General features: G+C 39.6%; 1 protein-coding gene and 1 non-coding gene across 14 annotated transcripts; one reads left to right on the top strand and one right to left on the bottom strand.

Annotated features, from left to right (window-relative positions):
• The first annotated feature begins 102 nt into the window (after positions 1–102).
• On the top strand, positions 103–27,949 carry Fam228b (family with sequence similarity 228 member B). Of its 13 annotated transcripts, none has more exons than XR_013113220.1 (9): positions 103–787; positions 5,683–5,751; positions 6,668–6,859; positions 7,808–7,888; positions 15,377–15,464; positions 15,551–15,707; positions 18,481–18,556; positions 22,799–22,944; positions 27,678–27,949. XR_013113220.1 is itself a non-coding variant. In XM_076942149.1 (9 exons), exons 1-8 carry the CDS (start codon positions 680–682, stop codon positions 22,932–22,934), a joined length of 939 nt encoding a protein of 312 aa, XP_076798264.1. In that variant the 5' UTR covers positions 103–679; the 3' UTR covers positions 22,935–22,944; positions 27,678–27,949. The 13 variants fall into 13 exon arrangements, 9 of the variants coding, with proteins under 9 accessions (XP_076798264.1, XP_076798266.1, XP_076798267.1 ...); XR_013113219.1 differs by lacking the exon at positions 27,678–27,949 and adding an exon at positions 19,471–19,602 and having other exon boundaries at positions 22,799–22,938; XM_076942149.1 differs by lacking the exon at positions 18,481–18,556 and adding an exon at positions 18,331–18,438.
• LOC117717465 (U6 spliceosomal RNA) lies at positions 13,848–13,951 on the bottom strand. The gene has a single exon (XR_004607942.1). It is a non-coding gene; the product is annotated as a U6 spliceosomal RNA (small nuclear RNA).
• Positions 27,950–27,975: the final 26 nt, after the last annotated feature.

Genomic DNA, 27,975 nt, shown 5'->3' on the forward strand with positions numbered 1-27,975 from the left:
GTTTGACGAGGTGCGCGCGCGTTCTTGTTTTCCCCCGTGGCTGAGGGGCGCGTGGGGCCCGCGTCCAGGAGACAAGAGGCCCGAACGTCGGCGCGTTCTGAAACCACGGTCTCGGGCTGAGGTTTCGTGCTCATTGTTGTGTCAAGAGCCGAAGGGCCTGCGGCCACCAGAGGGGGCTGAAGGGCCTGAGGACGCCTGCACGGCACGGCGGCTCGCGCACGCGGTCTGTGTCAGAGCCTGTGATTGGGGACCCTGTACTCCCTGGTGAGCGGGACTGGTGCCCTAAGTCCATCATGGGCGCAGACCCAGAAGTCCCCTTCTCCCTCACATGCAGGCCCTGGGGAGGGCTTTGGATCTGTCGGAGCTTGAAGGCCTGAGTTTTGTTCCAAATTCTCTTCCTTCTCCAAGAATTCACTTGTCAATAGCTTGGAAGTCTCAACTCTAACATTCATGTCATATCAAACCTACGGAACTGCTGGGAACTAGAGTCTTAGCCAGGAGGGTTTCAAGAGAGCCCCGTTTCGAGCTACACCGGGGAAGGAAAACATGGATAGCCCGTTTTCGAAGACTCGTTCCATAAGTGCCCAAGGTTGACTATAAAACGGAAGAGGAAATGATTGTGAATTTTAATTACAAAATAACTACCATTTTAGCTTTTTTTTAGGAACGCTGTTACTTGATGACCACAATGAAAAATAGGAGCCAAGATGATATGGTAACTGGCAAGCTTCCAAAGCTCAAGAGCTCCAAAGAGTGGCTGGAACCACAGTCGCTTTCTTTTATGGAGGTACAGTTGTTTAGCTGCTGAGGTTCTTGCTTAGAGAGGTGCCTTGTATATACTTTTATTTTATTTTTCTATTTTACTCTATTGGTTACAGCCTATCCCCTTTGCTCTGCTCACTTTGTTACTTACTGACTTTGTTCTTTATTTAGGAGCCTAAAATAGAATCACAAACCATTGATTATAAATTTTAACAATATAAGAAAGCTGTTAAAAACCTACTTAAACTTCAATATGTTGTAATTTTTTCTAAAGAGTTTTATTAAGATATAATTGGTATGAAATAAATATACACACTTGAAATGCATAATTTGATAAGTTTAATATATATATGCTCCTGAAGCCGTTTTTACACATCAAGATAATATATTCAGTATTCCCAGTTTTCTCATCGAGTTCTTTTGGGATACTCTTCCTCCACCCCACCCCCACCTCTCTCATTTTCTGTAATCATTCTGTCATGGTTTTGCTTATTTAAAAAAATCCTTATGCAATGAAAACTTATGTATTCTTTTTTGTTTTGTTCTGGTTTTTTTTTGTTGTTGTTGTTGTTTATTTGTTTTGTTTCCTTGGGTTTTTTGGTTTGTTTGAGACAATGTTTCCCTGAGTAATCCTGGTTGTCCTGGAACCATTGTGTGGACCAGGCTGGTCTGACAATCAGAGATCTGCCTGTCATTGCTTCCAGAGTGCCTGGCTCCTATGTAGTCTTTTTTTTTTTTTTTTTTTTTTTTTTTTTTTTTTTTTTTTTTTTTTTAGATTTATTTATTTTATATATGTGAGTACATTGTCACTGTCCTCAGATCCCATTACAGATGGTTGTGAGCCACCATGTGGTTGCTGGGAATTGAACTCAGGACCTCTGGAAGAGCAGTCAGTGCTCTTAACCGCTGAGCCATCTCTCCAGCCCCTATGTAGTCTTTTTAAATTTGGCTTCTTTCACTTAAAATTATTTTTTAAGTTCTTCCATGATGTTATATGTATCAATATATTCCAGTTTTTTAAAAAAGCAACTGCTGTTCTACTTAATGGATATATTAATTGATGGACATTTGGGTTGTTTCCAATTTGCAGTTATTATATTTGCATCGTTGTATAGACATGTTTTCATTTTCTTTGGGTAACATTTAGTTGTGGAATGATTGGTTATATAGTAAATTAAGTTAACTTTTTATGAAGCTGCCAATTAATAGTGATTTTTAAAATTTTATTTGTTGGGCATTTTTTCAAGTCTTGCTTTTTTTTTTTTTTTTTTTTTTGTTTGTTTGTTTGTTTTTTGAGACAGGGTTTCTCTGTTTAGCCCTGGTTGTCATGGAACTCAATCTGTAGACCAGGCTGGCCTCAAACTCAGAAATCTACCTGCCTCTGTCTCCCAAGTGCTGGGATTAAAGGTGTGTGCCACCACTGCCCGGCTTGCTTGCTATTTATATGTCTTTTTTAGTGAAGTTTGTTCAAGTATTTGTTCCTTTTTATTGAAAATTTAATACTGAGATATAATTTATAAACATACCAGTCACTACTTTAAAGTGTATGATTCAATATCCTTTTAGTCTGTTCACAAGGATATATAACTTCTTCCACTCTCTTAATTCCAGAGTAGTTTCATCATTTCATCATTCTAAAAAGCAACTATATTCTTTGGCAGTCACTCTTCTTTCTGTGCCCCCTAGTTATTGGTAACAGTAGTCTACTTTCTAACTCTGTGAATTTTCATATTCTAGACATTTATACAAATGAGTTATATGTAATAGGTGATCCTTTGTGACTGGTTTCTTTGATGTAGAATAATGCTTTCAAGGTTCAACCATGTTGTACCATGTATTATTTCATGGTGTTTTAAATTATATGTTATATGTGTGCCGGTGTTTGTGCAGGTCAGAGGAGGTGTTAGGTTCCCTGGAGCTGGAATGGTTTCAAGCTACCGGATGTTTGTCCTGGGAACTGAACTTCCTCCTGGAAGAGCAGCAAGCACTCTTAACCTCTGAGCTGCCTCTCTGGTCTCTACTTCATCCTGTTTATGACGAAGTCCTGTTATAGGGCTTGGATACCACATTTTATCTCATCAGTGGCTGAGTGTTTGAATTGTTTCTAGTGTTTTGTTATGAACATTGCTCTCAGGAACATTTGTGTATAACTTTTAGTTTGGACATGTTTTCAGTTCTCTTGTAACATAGTCTTGGACTTGATGGGTCAAATAAATATATATAACTTTTTGGGAAACCAGCAAAGAGATTCCCCACAGCAACTGTGCCATTTCATTATATATTCCCAGCAATGTATGATGGCTCTAATTTCTCCACTACTTGGAGTTTGTTGGATTTCTTGTATATGTTAGCTTACAGTTTCCAAAATTCCCCTCCTCTTTCAGGTATTCTTTCCCTCCTCCCTTGGCAACCCCACTTTTGTCTCTCTGACAAGATCTCTGCTCTCTGCTGCCCTCAAATTCTAGTCCTCCTGTCTCAGCCTTCATGTCGCTAAGCCTGGGTACTTTCATATTTACTGATTCTGGTTTATGTCATCTCTAATCTTCTGACAAACTCACTGAGATTTGTTTCTTTTTAAAATTTAAGAACTAGATTTTTCCGCTGGTTCTTTTCTTCTGTTTGTCTAAGTCTGTCCATTCATTGTTAGTATATTTTTAGCGGGGAGGAATATTTTGGAAATATTTTCCTTTGAATAGGACCTCACTGTATTGCATAGCCTGGTTTTCCATTCTCTGTCTTCTTGTAGCAGACTCCTGAGTACCTGGAATAACTGGAATTAGGGCTTGTGTATGAAGCTGTACTCCAGAAGTCTTTATCTTTCAGTTACAATATATGGACCATCTCAGATTCTGCTGATTTTTTTTTTTTTTTGTAATTATGGGTCACACTTTCCTTTTTGTCTGTGAGTAGTAATTTTAGATTCTATTTTAGACATTATGAATGATGCATTATAGAGGACCTGGCTTCTTTTATGTCATAAAGAATATTGAGTTTACTAGGCAGTTGACTTTAGAGCCCAGTTCAGGCTCTAAACTTTGTATGTCAGTTAGCAGCAGGTGAAACGCTTTACTTTTCTTAAGCTTTAGTTAGGCAGCATAAAGCCCTGTCCACAGACAGTTCAAGTGCTTTAGTAGTAGAGCATTTGATTATCATAAATATTAATCTGTATCACTGTTAGGGAAAAAAGTCTTCCATAATTGCCATGAACTTTGCTTTCTAATTCCTCAACCAGTGAGAGCACATTTGTGTGAATTTTTGCTACCTCCATTAGCTCTGGTTGAATTAGTCTGGCAAAAGGATATGGAGCCTTTTGGTCATTCTCCAGTGTCTTCAGATTTTCAGATTGTTGTGTATGTGTGTGTACACATACACACACACACACAACACACACACACACACACATATATATATACAGAGACACACACACATATTATTATTATTTGGTCTGGAGCTAGAGTATTAATCCACTACCAATCTTACTTGAGGGCAACAGTCTTGTCAGAACCAGCAACTCTCTGTGCAAAAGGAGGAAAGAAAATGAATTGTGAAGTCAAGGGCATTGGTTCACACCTGTAATCCTTGCACTTAGGAGTTTGTGGCAGGAGGATCACAAGTCTGAGATTCCTGAGCAAGTTTTAGGACATGTTAGAACACATAGCCAGATCCTGTTCCCTCAAAAAATATTAGACACACATCTGAGTTTGAATTGTGGTCTAGTGGGTGTGGGGGTGCACTTCTTTAATCCCAGTACTCAGGAGGCAGAGGCAGGTGGATCTCTGTGAATTTGAGGACAGCCTAGGGTACACAGTGAGTTCCAGGATAGCCAGGGCTATATATTGAGACCTTGTCTCAAAATCAAACTACAACAAAACTCCATTAAATTCACACAAAAATACGTAAATTTATAGGTGATTACAAGGTCTTCAAGAATGATAAATGTATTTATTCATTTATTTGTTATATTTATGTCTCTACTGCCTTTGAGAAAAAATGTTTCAGTCTACTAAGCAACTTGTCAATTGTCATGGAAGATTAGTTAAAGAACACAAGATGGGCTGGGTTGGTGATACAGGACTGTACTCCCAGCACTTGGGAGACTGAGATGAGGAATGGATGACACTAGTTTGAGGTCAGCCTGGGCTAGATAATCAGTCCTGGCCAACTTGTGCTACATTATAAGATTCTGTCTTAAAACAATGTAAGAAGACTTTAAAGACAAATGTCTTTGTATTTCAATATACTATTAAATTTTATAAATATACAGCCATAATTTTATAATATTTTTACATTTCATGTAATTTTGTAGATAAAAATTTTCCATGTTTCATTTTATCCATAATCTTTACATTTCAGTTTTTAAAAAGCAATTTCAAAAACAAATCAACAGGTAAATTTATTATCAAAAAGCAGTCAGAGGAGCATGACATGGAATGCACCCACTCTCTTAGACCTTGTGTTGTTATATCTTGGTGTTTTTTTTTTTTCTCTAGGTTTAGCTTTGCCTAAGGTGGTGTTAAGCTGGCATAGCCTTACTTTAAATGTACAGCAAGATTAGTCTGTCTTCTATTGTTAAGATGTCTCAAATAGAGGCCTATGAATATCTGTCTTAGTCCAGGAAGGTGAAAACATTTTATCAGGTATGGGGAAAGATGGTTCTAACTATGACATGGCTCTGGGAAAGTCATTTGACTGTCCTTGGGCAGAAAATATCTGTGAGATGAATTATTTCTTACCTTGGAATGAGCTGTAACCAAGAGTGGAAAGACCAAAATAGTATTTGAAAAAGTGCTTAGTGATACAGAAAATTGGATTTACAGAGAATGCTTGAGGGCTATGCCTGTAACATAAAAATATAGTAGGCACAGATGATGCTAATGATCTTTCAAGATTTGATTTTTTGGACTAATTCTTTTCTTGTAGGCTTTAGCTAAAGAAGATACTGATGCAGCTGTCCAATCAATTTTATATAGAGAAAATTATATAATGAAGGTAAGAGTTGGCTACAAAATGCATCTTAAATATTTTTTTCATTTTCAATGTAGTATTTACTCAAGAATTTTTGAGTAAAGTTCAAAGTTTTAGATCATATAGAAAATAGAACTAAAGGCACTCATTAGCAGTTGGGATTAAATGGAGGACATCTCTGAGAGTGAGCTAATGATCGTCAGTCTCCTGAACTTTGGAGGACTTCCTTTAACACCTCCCAGGCAGACGCAACCGCGCGCGCGCGCGCGCACACACACACACACACACACACACACACAGACACACACAAACACACACACAGACACACAGACACATACACACAAACACACAGACACACACAGATATACACACACATACACACACAAACACACAATACACACACACAAACACACACACACACAAAATAATTCTTCTAGGATAACTTCACTGACAATGTATACTATATTTCTTAATATTGTCTCTCCTTACAATGTGTGGTATATTTTATTTTGTTTAAATCAAACTTTTATTTTTTATTATTATAGATGTGTATATATGTATGATGTGTGTGTGTGTGGACACACATGCCACAGCACACATGTGAAGTCAGAGGACAACTTTGTGGAATTTGTTCTCTTCTTCACCTTTATATGGGTTCTGGGATCACATTCAGGTTGCCAGGCTTGAGTGACAAGTGTCTTTACCTGCTGAGTTATCTCACTGGCCTTGTGTATTTGATCATCAGGAAGGGTGGGCGTGTTGCCTCCATTGTCTATGTATCCTTGGTTTTGGCAGTGTGTGCCAAATAGTGAGAGTTAATGGGTTGAATGAATGGGTTATTCTTAGGAACAATTTAGGTTTATGAAGTTTGAATCTTATACAATTTTAGGATATAAAAGCTTCAGGAAGCTATGTTTGTCTTTCTGTCACTGTTTACTAGGAACTAGATAAGTATTTACATCACCATGACTTCTTAAACACAAGAAAAAAAGAGATGTTGTATAAAAAATGGGTTGAACGCGTGGCAGATCCTCTCCAGAAGAAAATTATAGAAAAAGTTCATTCACATAAGAACATTAAAAAGAGAAGACGTCAAGAATTAGACAGTTTTTTGAAACATTCAAATAAGAAGGTACTAAGAGATCATTTATACTTTTCATACTGGTTTAAAGGGTTGTCTTTGTCCACCTCCTTTTTAGTTGTCCAAATAGTCTGCCTCTTTCTCTTCTTTTTATATGCAATCTATACTCTGATATAGTGTCTTAGTCAGGGTTTCTAGTCCTGCACAGACATCATGACCAAGAAGCAAGTTGGAGAGAAAAGAGTTTATTCAGCTTATACTTCCACATTGCTGTTCATCACCAAAGGAAGTCAGGACTGGAACTCAAACAGGTCAGGAAGCAGGAGCTGATGCAGAGGCCATGGAGGGATGTTACTTACTGGCTTGCTTCTCCTGACTTGCTCAGCTTGCTTTCTTATAGAACCCAGGACTACTAGCCCAGGAATGGCACCACCCACAAGAGCCCCTCCCCCCTTGATCACTAATTGAGAAAATGCCTTACAGCTAGATCTCATGGAGGCATTTTCTCAACTGAAGATCCTTTCTCTGTGATAACTCCAGCTTGTGTCAAGTTGACACAAACCAGCCGGTACAGATAGTATATTCTTTTAAAATTAAATTGTATTTATTATTCATGTACCTTTGTGTGTGTGTGTGCATGCACACTTGTGTGTGTGTGTGTATGCATGCACACTTGTGTGTGTGTTTATATTTATGAGCTTGCAGGGAAGTCAAAGTTTTTTCCATTGTATTAGTTCTGGGGATTAAACTGAGGTCTATTGGTCTGTTGGTAAAGGGGCTTTACCCACTGAGATATCTTCTGCATGGAGGAATGATATTGATGCTGTTTTGAAGCATAGGACTGGAACTGTGTGGGACAGGGAATGGAGCTCAATGCCTCAGTTTTGTTCCTTATAACTGAGGGGCAGGAGGTTCAAACTGGTTAACATTTGAGATCTGACATCCTCAGAATTGATTGTGTACCTCTTTCTTATGTGTGGTTTTATCTCCTTTTTATAGGGAAATGCATTTATAGAGCATTATGATCCAAAAGAATATGATCCTTTCTATATGAGCAAAGAGGACCCCAATTTTCTGAAGGTAGGGCAGGTTTCTTAACTGTGATAGTATGTGTCTGGTTGTTCTGAGCAGCCTTAACGTATGCATTGCCTTGTAGTGACTTATGAAAGCTTAGTAGCATTGTGAGAGTGCTTTCCTATCTTCATAGATTACAAAGGAATAAATAACTCAAAGGCCAAAGATGAGTTATCTCCAGAAAACACAAAAATCTATATAATAACTAAATAATAAGAAATGTTTAAACATTTTCAAAAACTTTAAAGCTTGTTACAACAGTAGTACATTCTTTTGTTTGTTTGTTTGTGCTTTGAGAGAGGGTCACTCTATGTAGCATTGGCTGTCCTGGAACTCATTATGTAGACTAGGCTGGCCTCATAGGGGTCCACCTGCATCTGCCTCCCTCGTGTTTGGATTAAAAGCATGCACTATTACGTTCTTATAACAAATGAGAAAACTGATTTTAAAAAATACTAAAAATTTTATTACCCAAAACTAATTGATTGTATTTTTATATATCTTTCTGGATTTAATTTATTTACTTATTTATTTGGCGTTAACCACGTTTGCTTTTCTTTCTACATATTAAGCATATGTTCTACCACTGAGATATACCCCTATCCCTACGGTTTCTTAGTTCATCTCCACTGCTGCTGTGTAAGGTAATTCAAGATGAGGCGGTACAGCACAGATAGGTCATTTGTGAAAGCATCCACCTGTGAATAGCAGAGCTTACATGAGTCTCTATCATTTACCATACCTTGCTATGCTCTTACAAATTAAGTATTGCTCTTACAAATGATTTTATGACACTTACCTCTGTAGCTAGGTTTTATTTTTCCTTAGTGCAAGTTACTAGAATTAGAATTGATAAATTCATATTATCAAACTGCCTGAATAATAGGGCATATATACTGAAACTATTGTCCATTTTTATATTTTACTTATAGTGGATACTCTAAAACAAACAAACTTCCCAATAAAACTGTCTAGGGTCATAAGACACTTTTAATCTGCTGGTATTTTTACAATGTTCCCTCCATTTTCTTCTGAATTTGTGTGTGTTTGTGTGTGTGCTATAGACCCTATTTACATAAGTGAGAATTAGAGTTTAGAGTCTTAAACATACTAAGTAATAACTAACATAGAGGTGGAACTGTGATTTGAAACTGGAGTTGTTGTTACCCTATTAGTCCATTTCTGCTGCTATAACAAAATACTTAGAACTAGGTAATTTATAAACAACAAAAAGGTATTGCCCATGATTCTACAGGCTAGTGTGGTAGTTCAGATAAGAATGGACCTCATAGACTTATATATTTGAATACTTGGTCCTCAGCTGGTGGAACTGTTTGGGAAGTATTAGGAGGTGTGGCCTTGTTGGAGGATGTGTGTCACTGGGTAGGCTTGAAGTTTCAAAAGATTCAATGCTGTTCTCTGTGTGCTCTGTGTTTTGTGGCTATGGATTAAGATGTGATCTCTCAGTGACTGTTGTAGCCATGGACCTCTGTGCCCTTAATCTGCCATCATAAAGTCTTAGCCCTCTGTTACTATATTCCCAGTTAAACTCTTTCTTTTATAAATTGCCTTTGTCACAGGTTTTATCACATCAATAGAAAAGTAACCAAGAAAGCTAAGAAGTATAAGATGAGGCTGTCAACACTCTGTCTAGTGGAGACCAGTCTTGAAGGATGGCAATTTCTGTGTCTTCACATGGTGTAAGAACAAACAAAGCCTCTTTCAGGAGGGTTCCACCCATTTGACCTAATCACGTCCTAAGAGTCCTCCTCTTTATGACATTGCATTGTTATCAACATATGAATTAAGGGAGGGACACAGATATTCATACTGTAGTTTAAACTGAATTCCATGTTTCCTTTTTAAAGTAATCTGAATCCTTGGGATTTTAGCAGCCATTCTTAGATTGAGCTTCTGTGGACCCTTGGGTCCATAATAGTGCTAAATATTTGCCTGTCCCATTGTGATGAATTTGTACTCATAGGATCAAAGATCAAAGCAGTAAAATTGTCCCCACCACAGGATATCTGTCACATTACCAGATTCTGCTGATAGTAAGAAGTAGGTTGTCATATACAGTAAAAATGAATGTAATTTCATTTAACATTCTTGGAAGAGGAGCTAAATTTTTGATATATGCAAATTACATTTTTTTTACATTTTGAAATAACTTTAATATATGGTCAGCTGAACCATTACTCTCTTGCATTTAAAAAATAGACAAAAATAGATATTATAGTTTGTCATATGTTATTTGGAAATTCTTAATGAAGTGGCTAAATGGAGTTCATTAACATGCATTAGCTCACATATTTATCACTTTCTGAAATTTATGTTGTTATTATTATTATTGTGTGTATATGGGCATGTGTGTGTGGAGAGCTAAGAGGACATGCATATGCCATGGTGTGTGGAGAGCTAAGAGGAAAAGTTTGGGAGTGAGTTTTCTCCTTCCACTGGTGAACTCCACGGAGCCAACTCAAGGCATTAGGCTTGTGTGATGAGCACTGTTACTCCTGAACTGTCTTACGGGCTCCACTTACCACTGTTTAAAGAGAACACTTAAAATTCACTTTCAGAAATTTTAAATAATATAGATCTATATAATAGATCTATATAATATTATATATTGATATAATCTATATAATATAATAGATCTATATAATAACTATATAGAATATAGTTAATAATATTAAATATAATCACCATATTTCACAATCAATTTTTATTTTTTAGATGTCTTTTAAAGTTTATATATGTACGTGCACATGTTCTGTATGGGCTATATCTGCATGTGAGTGCCCACAGAAGCCAGAAGAACACATTGGATCCTTTGAAGCTGGAGTTACAGGCTTTTATGACCTGCCTAACATGAGTACTAGAATCTGAACTCAGGACTTCTGGAAGGGCAATATGTGTTCTTAACTACTGCTAAACCTGTGCTGTACCCCTGTCCTCCTTTTTGGAGACAGGATCTCACTGTATAGTTTTGTTGGCTGCCTGAAGTTCACTATTTCAAGGTCAGCTCAGGCTGATCTTGGGTTCACAGAGATCTGCTTGTCTCTGTCTGCAGTATCGCATCAAGAACTGTCTGAAGAAAATGTATGGTTGTATTCAAGTAATTTGTTAATGAAGTTTTTATGTGGGTATGGTTGTGCTCTTCTGTGATTGTAACTCCTCTGGCTGACCATGAAGATCCACAAGTTAAAGCCTAACCTGAGCATCGTACAGACACCCTGAAATAAAAAAAGAGGTCTAGGATGACTCTGTTGGTAAAATGTGTGCTGCTCAAACATTAGATACCTAAGTTCAACTGTACCATTCATATAAAAATCTGGGCATGAAGATGTGCACTCCCAGAGGTCAAGACAGACAGATCTTTGGGGTTCATTGGTCAGCCAATCTAGCTTAATCAATGAGTCTCAGGTCCCTATGAGACCTGGTATCTGAAAGCAAGGAGGATGGCTCCTGAGGAATGACACCCAAGGGTGACCTCTGGCTTCCACATGCATGTATATGCATCTCTACACATACCTATACAATTTTTAAAAATTATAAACAAAAAGGATGCAGTTCAGTGGTAGAACATTTGCTCAGCATGTGTAAGGCCCTGTGTCCAATACCCACCATAACAAAGATGCTTTTTTTTTTTATGCCATCAAGGAATTTTTTTCATTTTAAGAGATGTTTTATTAGAACTAATGTGTCTCCATATGTCCAAATCAGGGAGAAATCTAATATTAATTCAACCCATTATATAGAAACTCAATATGCATAGGTCTGTTACCCATGTTTTATAGCATCTCCTAAGAAGAGTCTCAGAAGCCTTCTAACTCTTGGTACGGACAGATTTAAGGTCACACTAGTCATCCTTGTAGCCCTATGATGCTGTGGCTCCAATACTGGCCACGTGTGTGGGCTTAGCATTGTTACTCCATGAGAATAATTGTTCTTGCTCTCAATTCTGGCTTGTTAAGTAGAGCTGTCCATTGTTACCCATCTTTCCCACCTTGATCTCTCCTTGTACAGAAAATGGGTTGCTGATGGCCCAGAGACAGCCTAGGCCAATCAAAATGAACCCGTCTTCTTTCCTGGCATGGGAAGGACCTGACTTTTAGGAGTGCAGAGGATTTATTTCTTTCATATCAGTCTATAGCCTTTCTGTATATCTGATATATGTAGCTGTACTCAAAAATTGTTCAACTTAGGGATGGACATGTAGGCACATTACTGTAATCTCAGCAGTCAGAAAGCTGAGGCAGGAGGATGTAGCTGAGGCTACATCTCAAAAACCAAACCAAACCAACAACAAAATGGGGCTGGAGAGATGTTTATGTGTTTAAGAGCACTTGCTGTACTTTCAGAGGATCCAGGTTTGATTCTCGTGCCAGGTGGCTTATAATTGCCTGTAATTCCAGTTCCAGGGGATCGAATGCTTTCTTCTAGCCTCCAAGGGATTCACACACACACGACACATGTACATAGACACACATATGCATAAATAAAAATAAATCATAGAAAAATACTTCCCTAAATCATGTTCCTTTGGCATAGCAAACAGTTGCAATATTGACAAATGAAAGCACACGGAAAAGACTTCTGCTGTGTGGTGAAATGAAGTATGGCTGTCAAATTGGGAGCAGAACAGGCTAGCTTTGTTCTTTTTTGAGACAACATTTTTACCTGAAATAATGGTTTACACACCATGGTTATTAAATTTTGCCTGGTTGGCAGACATTTTCTGGAAAATGAATGAAGTGATGATAACAATGCTCACTACTAGTGACAAAATGTAACTTTCCAAACTCACATGGCTGACTACCCAAACTTGGCTGGCTAGACAGGCAATGCTATTAGTGAGTGTGAGCCTTGGTATTATATAATGAGATGTCGAAACTCTTGGAAGACCTTATATGCCTCAGACTACATTCCTCCCAGATAACCATTTCATTCTGCTTTAAAGTCATACACAGGGAAAGGATTCATTCTAAATGTTTTCTGGAGTGGCTTTAGGATTCCATATCATGACTAACATATAGGAAACTTGGGGATGGAGAGAGGGCTCAGAGGTTAAGAGCACTGGCTGTAAGTATTCTCGGAGGACCTGGGTTTGATTCTCAGCATACACCTGGCAGCTTATAATTGTCTGTAATTCCAGTTCCAGGGAATCTGATGCTCTCTTTCAACCTTTGTAGGAACCAGGTAAGCACATGTTGATATACATGTAGGCAGAACACCTATACACATAAAATAAAATTAAAAAAAATAAAAACAAGCAAAAGGAAACAATCATTTGTTAACTTTGAATAAAGTGTCAACTAAAAATATTCACACTGGGTAGGTCCCATGTGGTGGATCTGAAGATAAAACTGCTTGACAACCTTACTTCAGTCCCTGTAAGTCACCATGGAAGATAACCATTCCTGGAAGTTGACTTCTGACCTCCATATTGCACCTGTACTCACAAAATACAAATACACAGTTTTTAAAAAGAATATCCATAGTGATGTGAGAAGGCTGTTAAATGCTTTTTTCTTAATATGTATACTGTGTGCATTTTTCACCTTCAACTACAACAAATCAAAGCAGATTATATGCAGAAACAGGCTGAAATCGAACTTTTATTTTAAGGAAGACATTAAAGACAGTTACAAAAATATAAAGCAGTACTAAAGTTTTTGTTTTGAAAAATTCAAATTTTAAATAAAAGATATTTCAAATATGATAGAATTATTCAAATAATAAAAGATTTCTTAGTCTTAATTTTAAATATGTGTGTGTGTGTATCCAAGATCAACATATCTAAGTGATACAGATACAAGTTCTTTGGAGCTATCAACAACTTTTTATGGTTTGTTTCTTACATATGGAAAAAATATGGAATGCAGAGGTTTGACATAGTGACACACACTTGAGTTCCAGGCCAACCTGGTCTACATGAGTCCCTGTTTCAACTAGACCAAACAGAAAAGTGAAATGTTATATGATTTTGTGTGCCCTCCTTACACAGGGGCCATGCTAATATTTTCTGTACTGTTCAGTAGTAATATGTGTTCTGATAAAGTGAGCATGATAAGTTTTAAATTGTATTTTTAAGAATTACTAGGTTGTAGTATTTTAACTGGGTTCTGTGGTCCACAAGTTAAAAACTTAGTCATTATTATGTATCCCAAAATGTAAGAATTCAGTAGAAATAGGGACATGACATAGTTGTTGAGTAAACTTATGATTTTTGTTACTTTATTTAAAGTTTAAAAGTTTATGTCTTCATTCATCAAAAAGTCACATACAAATAATGAAGATGCTAGAATTGTCCCTAGACAGCAAGTTAATGCTTGCTCATCTTGTTTTATACTCCATAATGTGTGCAAAAGCAGACTGGAGAGGGCATTCTACTCATTGTTAAGTTCGAATAGTCATGTTCTCTGTTACAGTTACCTAAGAAAACAAGTCTAATCATTACTGGAAAGACACGTAGGGAACCTTTCACAGGAGTAGGCTAGTCCATGACTGTGATGGATTCTGAATGCTGTTGTCTCATGTTGAATTTTTATTTTAGTAATGTTGGCCAGGAAAAGACATTTAGTCCTTTAATGCTTTATAGATAATCTAAATTTTGAATATTATGTTAAGTTTTATATAATTATTATGTTGCTGGTTGTGTATTAGAATGTAGATGAACATATATATATATATATATATATATATATATATATATAAAACATATGTGTGTTATATATATGTATATATATAACACATATTTCCATGTATTAAAGGAAAGTGATTATTTAGATTTAGGGATATATGATAATGGCAGCAGAGTTTATAAAGACTAAACCCAAACTTTGAAATAAAAGCTAACCTTGCCTTGGGCTGGGTAGATAGTTTAGTTAGTAAAATGCCTACTTACACAAGCACAGGAGCTAAGTTTGGTTCCCTAACACCCTGTGAAAGACTGACATCATAGCATAAACCTGTAACCCAGTGCTGGTAGAACAGCCAGATGGATCTGGAGCTCACTGGCAAACCAGTCTAAACAGTGATCTTCAGGTTCAGTGAGAAGCCCTGTCATAAAAAGTAATTCAAAGAATGATAGAGGAAAGCAGCTGACATCAGCCTCTGAACTGAACAGAACCATACACATGTTTGCATGTGTATCTGCACACATGCATACATAATACACATTAACAACGCATGTATAATACCCCGTAGCCCTGGACATGCGCACGCGCGCTCACACACACACACACACACACACACACACACACACACACACACACACAGAGCTAACCTTCCTCTTTGGCTATATGATCTCATTAGAGAAGTGTCAGAGTGCCCTCATCTCTTTTTAATGGTTAATACATATAAAGGGCATATAATTTATATGTCTCGTATTCATAACTTCTAGCATAAGAACACATGAGTGCTTAGGTTGGATCGAATGCTAATTCTCAGACTGTGGCCCCATCCTCAAAAAAGTTCTTTCTTTTGTAGGTTATCATGCCACCACTTCGTGACCCCTTGAAAAAAGCCCAATATGACAAGGATGATGAAAAGAGAACTCTCCTGCAGTGTGAGACTGGTACGTGATTATTCCATGGTTTCTTGCCCACAGGTAGTGGCAGGTGCACTTGAGCACGCTGATGTAGGTCACTAATTTTCTTGCAGGCAAAATCTATACAATGAAAGAATTTAAAGAGATTGAGGAGGCCCAGCTGCACTCCAGGTTCCCGAGTATTTCTAATTCCCGGCAAAGCATAACTCCAAATGGATGGCTGAAAGTGCCCATGAGCTATATAGAAAGTGAATTTTGTAAAAGGAGCAGGTAATGATTGACATAATAGAAGGTGTGGTCTTCTTAGACATTGAAAATTCTTTCCTGAGATAGTGCTATATTTCAGTAATTTTTTTAAAAAAATAAAGTCTGTTGTGATTCATCGTTCCTCTCTCTGTATGTGATATTTCTCTTGTGTACTCTCAAGACTCTCCAGCTTTTGTTTTTATCAGATAGACTTTGAGGTATCTAAGTTTATTTTACTTTTTCCTCTTAGAGTTCTCTGACATTTTTGTTTTTGTCATTATATATAGTTCATTAATTTGGGGGGTGGGGAACGGCTGGACAACAATCACTTCAAATATTTCTTAGGTACCATTCTGTCTGCTTTTAGTTCCTACAAGTCTATATATTTGTGGCCGTGGATAATGTCCTCAGTTCTGTAAGTCTTCTGATATTGGTTGACTTTACCTTTTCTTCTCGTGTTTTGGTTAGATGATTTCTACTGAGCTGTCTGCAAGTCCACAGAGTGTCCTTGTGTGTGCTGTCTACTGATGAACCGTCAAACACACCATCTGTGACATCACCATATTTGGCATTTCCATTAGATTTTTTATAGTTTTCACCTTTTCTGAAATTCTTCATCCATTGGTGCACACTGTCCACTTTTTCAACCTGATTTTTATCAAAAGTCATACTAATCATAGTTACTTAAAATTTCCAATCTGATAGATCCAACATAAGGATTATTTCTGAATTTGGTTCAGACTGGTTCTGTTGGTTGCTTTATATCTTCACTAGGCATTTTATTTTACCTATTTTGCATGTCTTATGATTTTATAATTTAAAACATTATATGTGTGTGTGTTTTGCCTGCATGTCTGTGTGTGTGTGTGTGTGTGTGTGTGTGTGTGTGTGTGTTTTGCCTGCATGTCTGTTTATACATCAGGTGTGTGCCTGGTGCCTAAAGATGTCAGAAGAGAGTGAAGAGAGTATTGGATACCCCGAGACTGGAGTTAAATGTGAGGCACCATGTGGGTGCTGGGCATTGAACCTAGGTTCTCTGGAAGAATAGCCACTGTGTTTAACTGCTGAGCCATCTCTCCAGCCCAGTGTTTTCTTTTGTTTGTTTGTTTGTTTGTTTTTTGAGACAGGTTCCCACTGTTTCCTGGGCTGGCCTGGAACTCCACATGTACATCAGATTAGCTTCAAACTCATCTCTAGAGATCTTCCTGCCTCTGTTTCCTACGGGCTGTGTTTAAAGGCACGTACCAGCACACCTGACCTTAATTTTAGAGTTTAAAAATTGGATATTAGATATTTAGGATGGAAAAATAGTACAGACTCAGTATTTTTCTTTAGAAACTGACCTGCCTCTTCTGTCACACAGTAGTATTGGGAGACTTGGTTTATTGGTCAGAAGTTGATCTAAGTTTTGGTATTCTTATAGTTATTGTCTCTAGACTCTAGAGGCCTTAAGAAACAAAGATTTATTTTATTTATGTATATGTGTATGAAAGTATGCAATGTGTGTGCTGCTCACAGAAGTCAGGAGAGGGTGTCAGATACCCTGGAGCTGAAGTTTCAGGCAGTTATGAACTGCCTATGTAGGTGATGGGAATTGAACCTGGGTCCTCTGGAAGAACAGCCAGTACTCTTTATGGCTGATCCATCTCTCCAGACCCCTGGACAACTAACACACACTGTCTCTCTCTCTCTCTCTCTCTCTCTCTCTCTCTCTCTCTCTCTCTCTCTCTCTCTTTCTCTCATTCTCTCTCTTTCTCTCATTCTCTCTCTTTCTCTCATTCTCTCTCTCTCTCTCTTCTCTTTCTCTTTAGAAAGATGTTGTTATCTTTAATTTCTGTGTACATGTGTGAGCCTGCATGTGGATATGTGACCATGAGTGCAGGTTTCTGCTGAGTCTGGAAGAGAGCATTAGCCATCCTGGGGCTGGTGTTACCAGGGAATAGTGAGCTGTCAGAGTGGTGTTGGCAAACACGCAAGTCCTCTGGAAAAGAAGATTTAGCAGTCCAGCTATTTCTCCAGCCCCAAGATTTTGATTTTGTTTGTTTGTTTTTCAGTGGGGATGTTGTATGAGGGTCTCAGGATAATGGTAGAAGAATAAAATAAAAAACATTGATGTGATAAAAGAAAAGATTTATATAGTTTCAATACTTGGAGGGCCAAAAATCAAGTCAGAGACAATTGGAAGTTGGAGCATGTATACCAAATGGAGGGCTTCATGCTTCCTGGGCATTAATACTGAACCAAGCTTCCAGCCTAGTGTTTTAGAAGATAGTTACCATATGTGTTTATCACCTATGGCTGCCATACTCGTGGTAGTCCTCCTGCCTCTGCCTTCTAAGGGCTGGAAATACAGGCCTGCTCTGCCACACCTGGCTTTTTGACTTCTTTTTACATGAGATGTAAGCTCCCAGAGGATAGGGGAGGATTTCAACTTTTCCTGACTAATCTTGGTTCTCAGAGAACAGCACATCAGTCTTCATGGTTTCAAAAACTCTTAAACAACTAGTGTCATTGAAAAGGCACAGCAGTGTCAAGGAATGGTATTTTGAAACCATATTTATGGCAGTTAGCTACTAACAATAATTTAATGCTTAAATGTAAATGAACATTGTTTTGCAACATCCTGACACACATTCTCTTGTTAAAGGTTCAAAGTGAAGATGAATTTTAATGCTAGTAGTTTTGATTTGAGTCCATTGAAAAGGGTGCCTAATTTTCTGGAATACCGGGAGGAAGAAATGATGATCATTTACAAGTAAGCCTGTTATTCTATAAGTTTTCTGTCTTTTCATTTAAGATGTTTGGCTGTGTTGCCTTCCCTACCACCCTTCCAGATCATTTGCGTTAAGGCCGAGGCCTCAACACCACTCAGGGTAAGGTCTCTTTTCTATGTTTTTATGGGTTAAAGGAATAAAGAACACAGAATCAGAAAGTATGAAAGTGGGGCTGGAAATGGTTCACAGCTTGTACTAAGGTTGTGAGAGTCTTAGCTTGAGACGAGATCCTGTGTGTGGTTAGAGTGGACGGTACAGTAGGGAAGTGGCTCATAGACCTGCGGCTGACCATGCAAGACCTGTTAACTAGGCATTGACTTAAAATCTCACAGTTCACACACACAGAGGAGTGTGTGGTAGTGAGGTGGAAACTTCAGGGTTCTCTGGAAAATCAGTTGTGTTGGATGGTGTTTTGCTGGGGCAAACATGTTTTCCTGAAGTGGACACAGGTGAAAGGCAGACTCATGAAGGAACGTTTCGCAGAAGCAGACACAGGAGAGAGGATGTTCTGCTAAAGCAAGCATGTGAACAGATACGTGATGAAGGATTCTTTGCTAACAACACACATGTATTGGTCCGCCTTACATTGTGTAGTTGAGCTGCATTTGTTGGGACTCCATAGAGAGAAACGCACCAAAAAATAAAATAAAAAAAAAAAAAACCTTCTGGTGGTGTGCTGCAGTTTCTTGCGGCTTCCTCGGACTCAGGCTGATTGGCAGAGTGATGTCAGCTGAGACAGATGCACGTGCTGAGGCAAGACCCGTGGAGCACACGTGATGTTTGGAGGGTATAAATAGGACTCGGCGGACAGTGATGAGGGCTGAGCTAGGCTTGCTTATAGAGCTCGCTGTGCAATGCCTGTGGGTTTCTTCGGTGATCTTCGCTTCCCTGAGAGGCACAGCCAAGAACTTCTGGCGTTCCTCCTGGTCCCTCCTGCTGACTCGTGCCAAGGCTGAGGCCTGGCTGTCTCTGCTAGGTGGTGCCACCACTGCTGATTCGTGTTTGCTATCCAGACTCTACTGAACTGCTGGTGTATCCATGAAGTGTTAGCGAGTGGATCGAGCTGCTGCTGCTGACCTGTGGACTGAACTGCTGATTTCCAGCTAACACAGACAGGAGTTGCTCCAAAGAACCTTTCTAAACAGGTCTACTTCTGCTGTATCCTTTCTTTCCCATTACCTCTGGTGGGTGGTGGGCTAAAAGGGAGGTTAAAGTGTTTAAGAGCCATCATTAAAAATAGGATTTGAAAAAAATTAAAGTTACACACCTGTGTACTACTGAAACAGGAAGATCTGGAGGATAGCCTGGGCTACATAGCAAGATCCTGTGTGAGAAAATTGTGTGGGGATAGAGATTTCTCTACATAATTGTAGAGAAAGATAACTTCTTATAATCTGATTATAAATAATATGATCTCTCCTCATTGCCACAGAGAATGTAAGATAGTGCAGAGTCTTTGGGAAACAGCTCGTCCGTTTTCTAAAATGGCAAACATGAAGTTACCATGTGGGCTACAAGTTCTGCCGATTTTATTTGGATGGTGTGTGTGTGTGTGTGTCAGAGTCAGAGTCTCACATGTAGCCCTGGTTGGCCTGGAACTCACTCACTATGTTTGCCTGCCTCTGCCCCTTGAGTGCTGGGATTAAAGGCATACACCACTATGGCCAGCCTACTGCTAGGTTTATATTCAGAAGAAATGAGTATATTTATAACAGAATTATTCACAAACACTAGAAACTGGATGTTCATCAGCTAATGAACAGATAAGCTCAGTGTTGTGTACTCACAGGATGTGATTATCTCATGTGAATGATAAGGAAAGGAAAACACTGTGGGGAAAAGCTTACTTAGGCTGGAGTGAGATTGGGAATGTGTGACTGAGCACAAGGCTGGGCCCACCAATAGCCGACAGTTAGACAGTGCAGACAGCTGTACACCTCTGAGTGTCCTAAAAGACATCACTTTAACTGCTGATCAGAATTAAAGTTAAAGACCTAGCAAGGTAGAACAGAATAGAGCTTAACTTCCTTTTTATAGGAGGCTGGCCAGTAACTCTCAGTTTCTTAATGTGTTGACGTTCACTGTGGTAGTTTTATTTCACTTTCCCTTAATAAGCCAAGAATGTGGTTAATTAAATATAGTGTGGCAGAAGCTGGTGAGATATTGGAGATGCTTGTCATTTTCACAAGTAATCTCACAGGCATTAGAGTGATTTAAAGTAAGAAGAGATTGGACTGGATTCATGTATGCACCTGTGATCAACCCACTGGAGGCTGAGTCCTAGAGTCTGAGACCGGCCTCCTTGTCTCAGGAAAAACTCAATAGCAACAGATAATATTTGGGATAGAATTGGCTGCTGTGGACTTTTCAGTGTTCTGGCCGTGCAGCTTTATAATCTGATCTTTTGTTCATTGGATAGAAGGAATAAAAGTGTTGAAACTAGGCCCGGTTTACTTGTATATCAGGTCCACAGGAGCCAGTGCCTCCATAACCTCTAAGTGCCATGGTTGCCAAGACAGTCACTGTATTTGAGTGAGGTTTTAGATAACCAGCATCTTAAAAAATAATATTCCAAGCCAGTCAGGGGTGCTGCCTGCCTATAATCCCAACATTCGGGAGACAGAAGTGGGAGGATCTCTGAGTTTTGAGTTCAAGGCCAGCCTGGTCTACAGAACAAGTTCCAGGACATCTAGGACTACCTAGAGAAATGCTGTCTCAAAAAACAAACAAACAAAAATAATAGTCCATTTAAATTATATTTATTTTATATATTTATTTACTGAGAAAGAGGAAGAGGGAGGGAGGGAGGGAGGGAGGGAGGGAGGGAAGAAGGGAGGAAGGGAGGAAGGGAGGGTGGGGATAGTGAGCATGCAAGTGTGTAACACAGTACACAGGTAGAGCTCAAAGGTCAATTTGCCTAAGTTAGTTCTCTTTTTCCATGACGTGTGTCCTGTGGATCAAACTCAAGTCATCAGACTTGTCAGCAATTGTTCTTACTTGTTGAGCCATCTTGTTTTCCAAAAACAAACATATTAACTGTAATTTTTATTAATGGTACCAAAAAGGGGGCGATTTGTTTTCATAAATTTCTTTTCTTTTCTTTTTTTTTTTTTTTTTTTGGTTTTTTCGAGATAGGGTTTCTCTGTGTAGCCCTGGCTGTCCTGGAACTCACTCTGTAGACCAGGCTGGCCTCGAACTCAGAAATCCACCTGCCTCTGCCTCCCAAGTGCTGGGATTAAAGGTGTGCGCCACCACTGCCCAGCTCATAAACTTCTTAGAGTATGACCCAGATAAGAAAATTGCATTTTTAAAAAGATTTATTTATTATGTGCCAGATGAAGGCACCAGACTTCCTTGTAGATGGTTACAAGCCAATATGTGGTTGCTGAGAATTGAACTCAGGACCTTTGGAAGAGTAGTCAGTGTTCTCAATCTCTGAGACATCTCTCCAGCCCCCATAATATTGCATTTTTGAGTACTTGGGAACTTCCATTTTAGACTAGAGGCTTAAGTCGGCCAGTTCCCCCTCGAAAAGGAGTAAGACTAGCTTCTATGCATGGAGAAGTAGCCCAATGACAGCAGGTATGGAGAAGGCAGGAGTTGTATGATTTTGGGGGATATAAAAACATCCCCCCAAACTGCACTGGTGTCAACAACCCTAAAATGACCTGTTCAAGTTCATCCTAATGAATAAAATAAACTTATTAGAGGTTCCTTACGGAGCAGTGAGTACGTATGGACAGATCTACTCTGTCCTCTCTCCTCCCAGTCCCTAACTGCACCCCTTTACCAGCCATGTTCTCTGTAGGACTTCAAGTACTACGAAGAATTCATGGAAACCTGGGTTTAGAGGGCAACCCAGTGTTAAAGCAGCATGGATAACAACAGGCTTGGACAGTATGAGGCGTAGAAAAAAGATCCTGGGAGAGATACATGTATGTGTGCCCCATCCATGTTCATTAGGGGATGCTGGTTCCTGCAAACACTTGGAAAGACAAGGAAGCATGGCTTGTTTAGCTGCAGTCTGCCGCAAAGAGCAGCTTGAGAGCAGCTTGCTACAAGATAGTCACTCTGACCAGGATGTGGAGGGCCAGCTTTACTACATCAGGGTTCCAGGGACAGCAAATGCACAACTCTGAGGGGTCGTTCAGGACAAGGGACCGTCACTCAGCTGTTTGATTACACAGCCCAGAGGTTTCAGACAAAATAATGCTGGAGCAAGGCAGTTCTCTTTCATAAAATGTAGATGTAAACAGACCATATAGACTTAGATATTTAATAAAAATATTAAGATCTACTGAGTTAAATGTTAAGAGAATTTCTCCTGGTTCTTCCCTGCAGAAACAATGGACTCTCCTGTCTGGACAAGGAAGCTCCATGTCTCCAGGAGAGAAATAACCCAAGTTCCAAAGGGATCAACTCTGAAGGTCACCATTCTGTGAACCTATGCCAGGAGGTAGAAAGGGATGAGAGCTAACCAGGATGCGGTGAGAGCTGAGACAGTCGGTCCTATTCTGTGATACACAAGGCAGCATTGGCTGGCATCCAAGTCTAAGCTTCTTGATACGGCAGGCTTTTTAGAAGAGAGGAGGCAATGGAGCATCTCTCCAGTGGGTGATAGAGTAGAAGAGACTGAGGCAGGTGTCCTTATTCAGAGGCAGCTTGGTGGAGCCATAGTGGACATGCCTCGTGGTAGAGGTCCTTGGCTCCTGAGTTGATACCCACTCTTTATATTACCTCTACCCCACTCTCTTCCATTTGCCTATAGTCAAGCCAGGCCCCCAGAGTTGTTTCTTTTAATTCAATCAAGAGTTAGTTTTGAAAAGGACCAACACTAAAAGTAGTAAACTTTAAGAACTAAAGTAACAGCTCCCAAATGTAAAGTGTCTAGAGAGCTCTCATCCCAAGGTAACTGCAGTATAGTGGTGTCATTCGACACACCCTGTCTACCACCCAGTCTGACACCATAGATACAGAGGGTATGTTTATACTTCAGTCTCCTTCCCACTGCTGGGTCTATGGAGTCAGTCACTTCAGAAGTGGCTTGACCCCGAAAGGGTTTTTTCTTGCACTCATGAAAGCATGTTAAATTGTCAGCACTGTGTTTGACCTTCTCTTCCTGGCATGCTTTAGTATTTTTCCATGTGGTTGCTTACTTTGTTCCCCTATATTTTAACAAATAGCTGCTCTGAGTCAGGCTGTATATAAGGGGCTGGAGTCCTAGTGGTGAACATAACAGGCAAACCTCTGCTCTTGTGGCAAAGATGGAAAACAACCAAAATAAATGTATAACAGGTGAGTTAACAAAGTGAGGAGAAGAAAATAGCTAAGGGGTTGCAAGAAAGGGGATGGATGAGGACACTTTTAAATGGAAAAATTAGGAAAGGTTTCTTGGAGTTGCTGACATTGAACCATGGTCTTAGATACTGAGGGTGGGCCAAGAGTTTCAGGGGAAGAGTCTCCAGGAGGAGAGACTGGTGTAGAAAGCAGATTGAGTAGAGTGACATTGACAAGAGGGAAGTGGAGAGGAGGCAGGTGCCCACTCGCGCAAAAGCCATCCCAAAGCTCCGGGGGGAGATATACCAAAATACCTTTTGGGGTAGTTTTTATTTTGTTTTCCTGTCTTTCTTTTTTTCTTTTTTTTTTCTAATTGGTGGTTGACTAGTTTCTTAGAGACAAGGTATCATGGCTTCATGTAGCCTAGGCTGGCCTTGAACTCTATGTAGCTAAGGAAGGAATTCTTGATCTTTCTACTTTCACCTTTCAAGTGCTAGGATTACAGGTGTGTATCATTCACTACACCTGACACATTTGTACCCAATTAGACACAAGCCAGAACAGAAGTGGGGAGTCTAGCTGGTCAGGGTTCTGGGTCAGGAGCATGATAACCTGAGGCCTAGTGATGGCTATGTGGTCATGGGAGCTGCTAGTGAGCAAGCTAACAGAATATTAGTGCTTGATATGAGAAATGAATGAAAGCAAGAAACCAAAGACAGCTATATTCTTGAGATTTTTGTCCTGAGGGTCTGGATGGATGATGGTCCTACTCAGGACTCAGAAGTCTGAGTGGAGCTCAGGGCAAGCATAAGGAAGAAGTACAAAAATAAAGATAATACTTTCTGGGGATAAATTAAAGATACCTTTTACCATTACAAATCTACATTTATAGAGTTATTAAGCAATTTAGTTTTCCTCTAGTGGTTTATGTAAACATGCTTTGGGGCTAGGCATGTAGCCCAGTGTGAGCACTTACCTGGCATGTACAAAGTCCAGTCTCCTGCATCCCAAAAAAGAAACTGATGAACAAGTAAGCAATAAGCATGCTCTGATGAAGGCAGTTTTCCCACCCTCCGTATTCTTAAATGGTAAGTGCTTCTGATGACAAAGGGTCTCATCTCACTTCAGTAATTAACGTGCCTTGGAAGAATGATGAGCATGTCAGCGTCACTGGGCTGCTGCCATTATTGGCATAAAAAACAGAAGGAAGAAGTTGCCTTTCATCCTTTTCCTCATGCATTTTTTTATCAGTGTCTTTAAAAAAAGTTTTATTATATATATAAAATATATATGTACACTATATACTTGTATATATGTATAATTAAAATTGTATAATTATACATACATATATGTATATATACCTATACATACATATATGTATGTATATACACATATATGTATGTATACACACACACACACACACACTGTCGCTGTCTTCAGACACAGCAGAAGAGGCCATCAGATCCCATTACAGATGGTTGTGAGCCACCATGTAGTTGCTGGGAATTGAACTCAGGACCTCTGGAAGAGCAGTACTCTTAACCGATGAGCCATCTCTCCAGCCCCTTATCTCAGTGTCTTAACTCTGTGATTCTTCATCTTTTTAGAGCCTTGGTAAGAGGAAGGAAAGCTGTTGTAGTGGGGGCAGGAAGCTTGGCACATGTTAAAAATGGCCTCTTTTTTCCCCTCTCATCATCACTAAGAGAGACTTCTTAGAGCTAGGAGATCTCTGCATGACTTCCTCCCAGCTAATTTAAGAGTTGTCTCTGGCCCTAAGCCTCTACTGGAACTCCTGTAGTTTTTATCTTGAGACCATGTTTCTCCAAAAATGTAACTTGGATTCATTTTCTAATCATCTGGTCTGTTGCTATAAGTGACATGAGGGATCTTTGCACCTTTAGGTAGAGATGTGTGTTGTTGATTGTTTGTTTGTTTGTTTGTTTTTGTTTTGTTTTTAGACAGGGCAAGGTCTCCTGTAACTTTGGCTGATATCAAACTCACTATCTAGCCAAGGATAAACTTGAATTTCAGATGCTTTTGTTCCCACTTCCTGAGTGCTTGCTACATGCTCAGTTTATGCAATGGTGGGGATCAGACTCAGGGCTTTGTTCAAGCTAAACTAAACTACATTTCTGGCTCAACAGTCTTCTTCAAGGTACAAGGCTGAGAGCTGGTCTTTGTTCATGAGAGCTTCCCTGTTCAGTGACCTCAGGCCTGGGGAGGGAGTTTAGAAACTGCCTTTCACTTCTCTGTAGTAGTGACTGAGGGAAGGGACCCAGAAAACACCAACATTGTTCAAGAAAAAGAAATCCTTCTTTTTCATTAAACCTCTTACTTTTTAAAATACCAATATGGATGAGTGTATTGTTTGTTTGTTCTTTTGATTCAGGGTCTTTTTTAATTTAATTTTTATTTTTAATTTTTTTCACATATTCACTACATCCCACTCACTGCCCCTCCCAGCCACTCCCTCCTACAGTCCTTCCTCCATCTCCCCTCCCCTTCTCCTCTGAGTGAGTGTGGACCCCCAGGTAACCCTACCCCCAACCCTGGTACATCAAGTCTCTGAGAAGCTAGGCATATTCTCTCCTACTGAGGCCAGAAAAGGCAGCCCAGCTACAAGAACATATCCTATGTATAGGCAACAGCTTTTGAGATATCCCCTGCTATAGTTGTTTGGGACCTACATAAAGACCAAGCTGCACATCTCTTACATATGTACAGAGAGGCCTAGGGCCAGCCTGTGTATGTTCTTTGGTTGGTGGTTCAGTCTTCTGAGAGCCCGAAGGGTTCAGGTTATTTTACTCTGTTGGTCTTCCTGTGAAGTTCCTATCTCCTTCTGGGCCCACAATTCTTCCTCCACTTCTTCTATAAGAGTCCCCAAGTTCCATCCACTCTTTGGCTGTGGGTGCCTGCATCTGTCTGAGTCAGCTGCCTCAGAGGAACCATGCTAGACTCCTGTCTGCAAGCATAACAGAGTATCATTGATAGTGTCAGGGATTGGTGCTTACCCATGGGATGGGTCTCAAGTTGGGCCAGTTATTGGTCAGCCATTCCCTCAGTCTGTACTCAACTCAGCCCTACCCTGATACCCAGCCCTGCATTTCTTGTAGACAGGATAAATTTTGGGTCAAAAGTTTTGTGAGTGGGTTAGTGTCCCTATTGCTCCACTGGGGTTCCTATCTGGCTACAGGAGGTGTTCTCTTCAGGTTCCATATCCCCAATGCTGAGTCACAGCTAAGGTCACTCCCATTGATTCTTGGGTACATATTATCCCAGGTCTCTATCTGGTCCTAGAGATGTCCCCCATCTTCCCAATTCTGTCAGTTGCAGATTTCCATTCGTTCTCATGGCCATCTGGCCATCCCTCCTGAGACAGGGTCTTATTATGTTACTCTTCCTAGTTTGAAACTTGCTGTATAGACCAGATTGGCCTCAGATTCACAGAGCTCAGAGCTCTGACTACTTCTGCCTCTGGAGTGCTAGGATTAAAGGAAGAACACACACACACACACACACGTTCTTGATCTTTTTTGTAAATCATATAAGACTTACCTTCACACATTTAAAGCATAACAGTCCCCAAAAGATTCTAAGGCTAAAATCAAACATACTGTAGCAATATTCAGCTACAGTTAGCAACATTTAGCTTTTAACTTACTGTTCCAGAGGAGCAGTGAAGTGGGAAGGTGGGTTAGTCCAGAGATCAGAGGAGTTACTAGGTTGGGCGTCCTACTTGAGTCATCCTGATAAGTTATTTGAAGCCATAGGATAATCTGAGAATGAGTGTCAAGAAGGGCTGAGGGCTAGATTCTGTGTGAGGAATCAGCTCTGGCCAGAGTGGCTTCAAGAACTGGCTCCCCTTAGCCAAGGGACTCTCTGGTCCTGTAAGCACTTTATTCCTATGGCACACTCAAATCTTTTCTCTTGTCACTTTCCAAAGGTTATGACAGCCACATATCCTGATTCTTGATCTGTGCAAGGGCCCACTGAAGACGGATGCTTTAGAGGAAGTTACCTGCTGGCAGGAATCCTTCTGAAAGGGACCAAGGGAGACACTTAGGAATCATTCTGTTCTTATCTGCAATAAACTCAATTTTTAGTGCAGTGTCTTTGATGATTAAGAAATGACAATACCTTTCCCTAAAAGTATATTTTCCTCTGAAGTTAAAAAGTGTCACCGAAGGATACAATAAAAATGATGATTATACTGGATGCCTGTCTCAATTCATTTGGTTTGT

Source organism: Arvicanthis niloticus, chromosome 11, assembly GCF_011762505.2.
Source record: "Arvicanthis niloticus isolate mArvNil1 chromosome 11, mArvNil1.pat.X, whole genome shotgun sequence".
Classification (NCBI taxonomy): Eukaryota; Metazoa; Chordata; class Mammalia; order Rodentia; family Muridae; genus Arvicanthis; species Arvicanthis niloticus.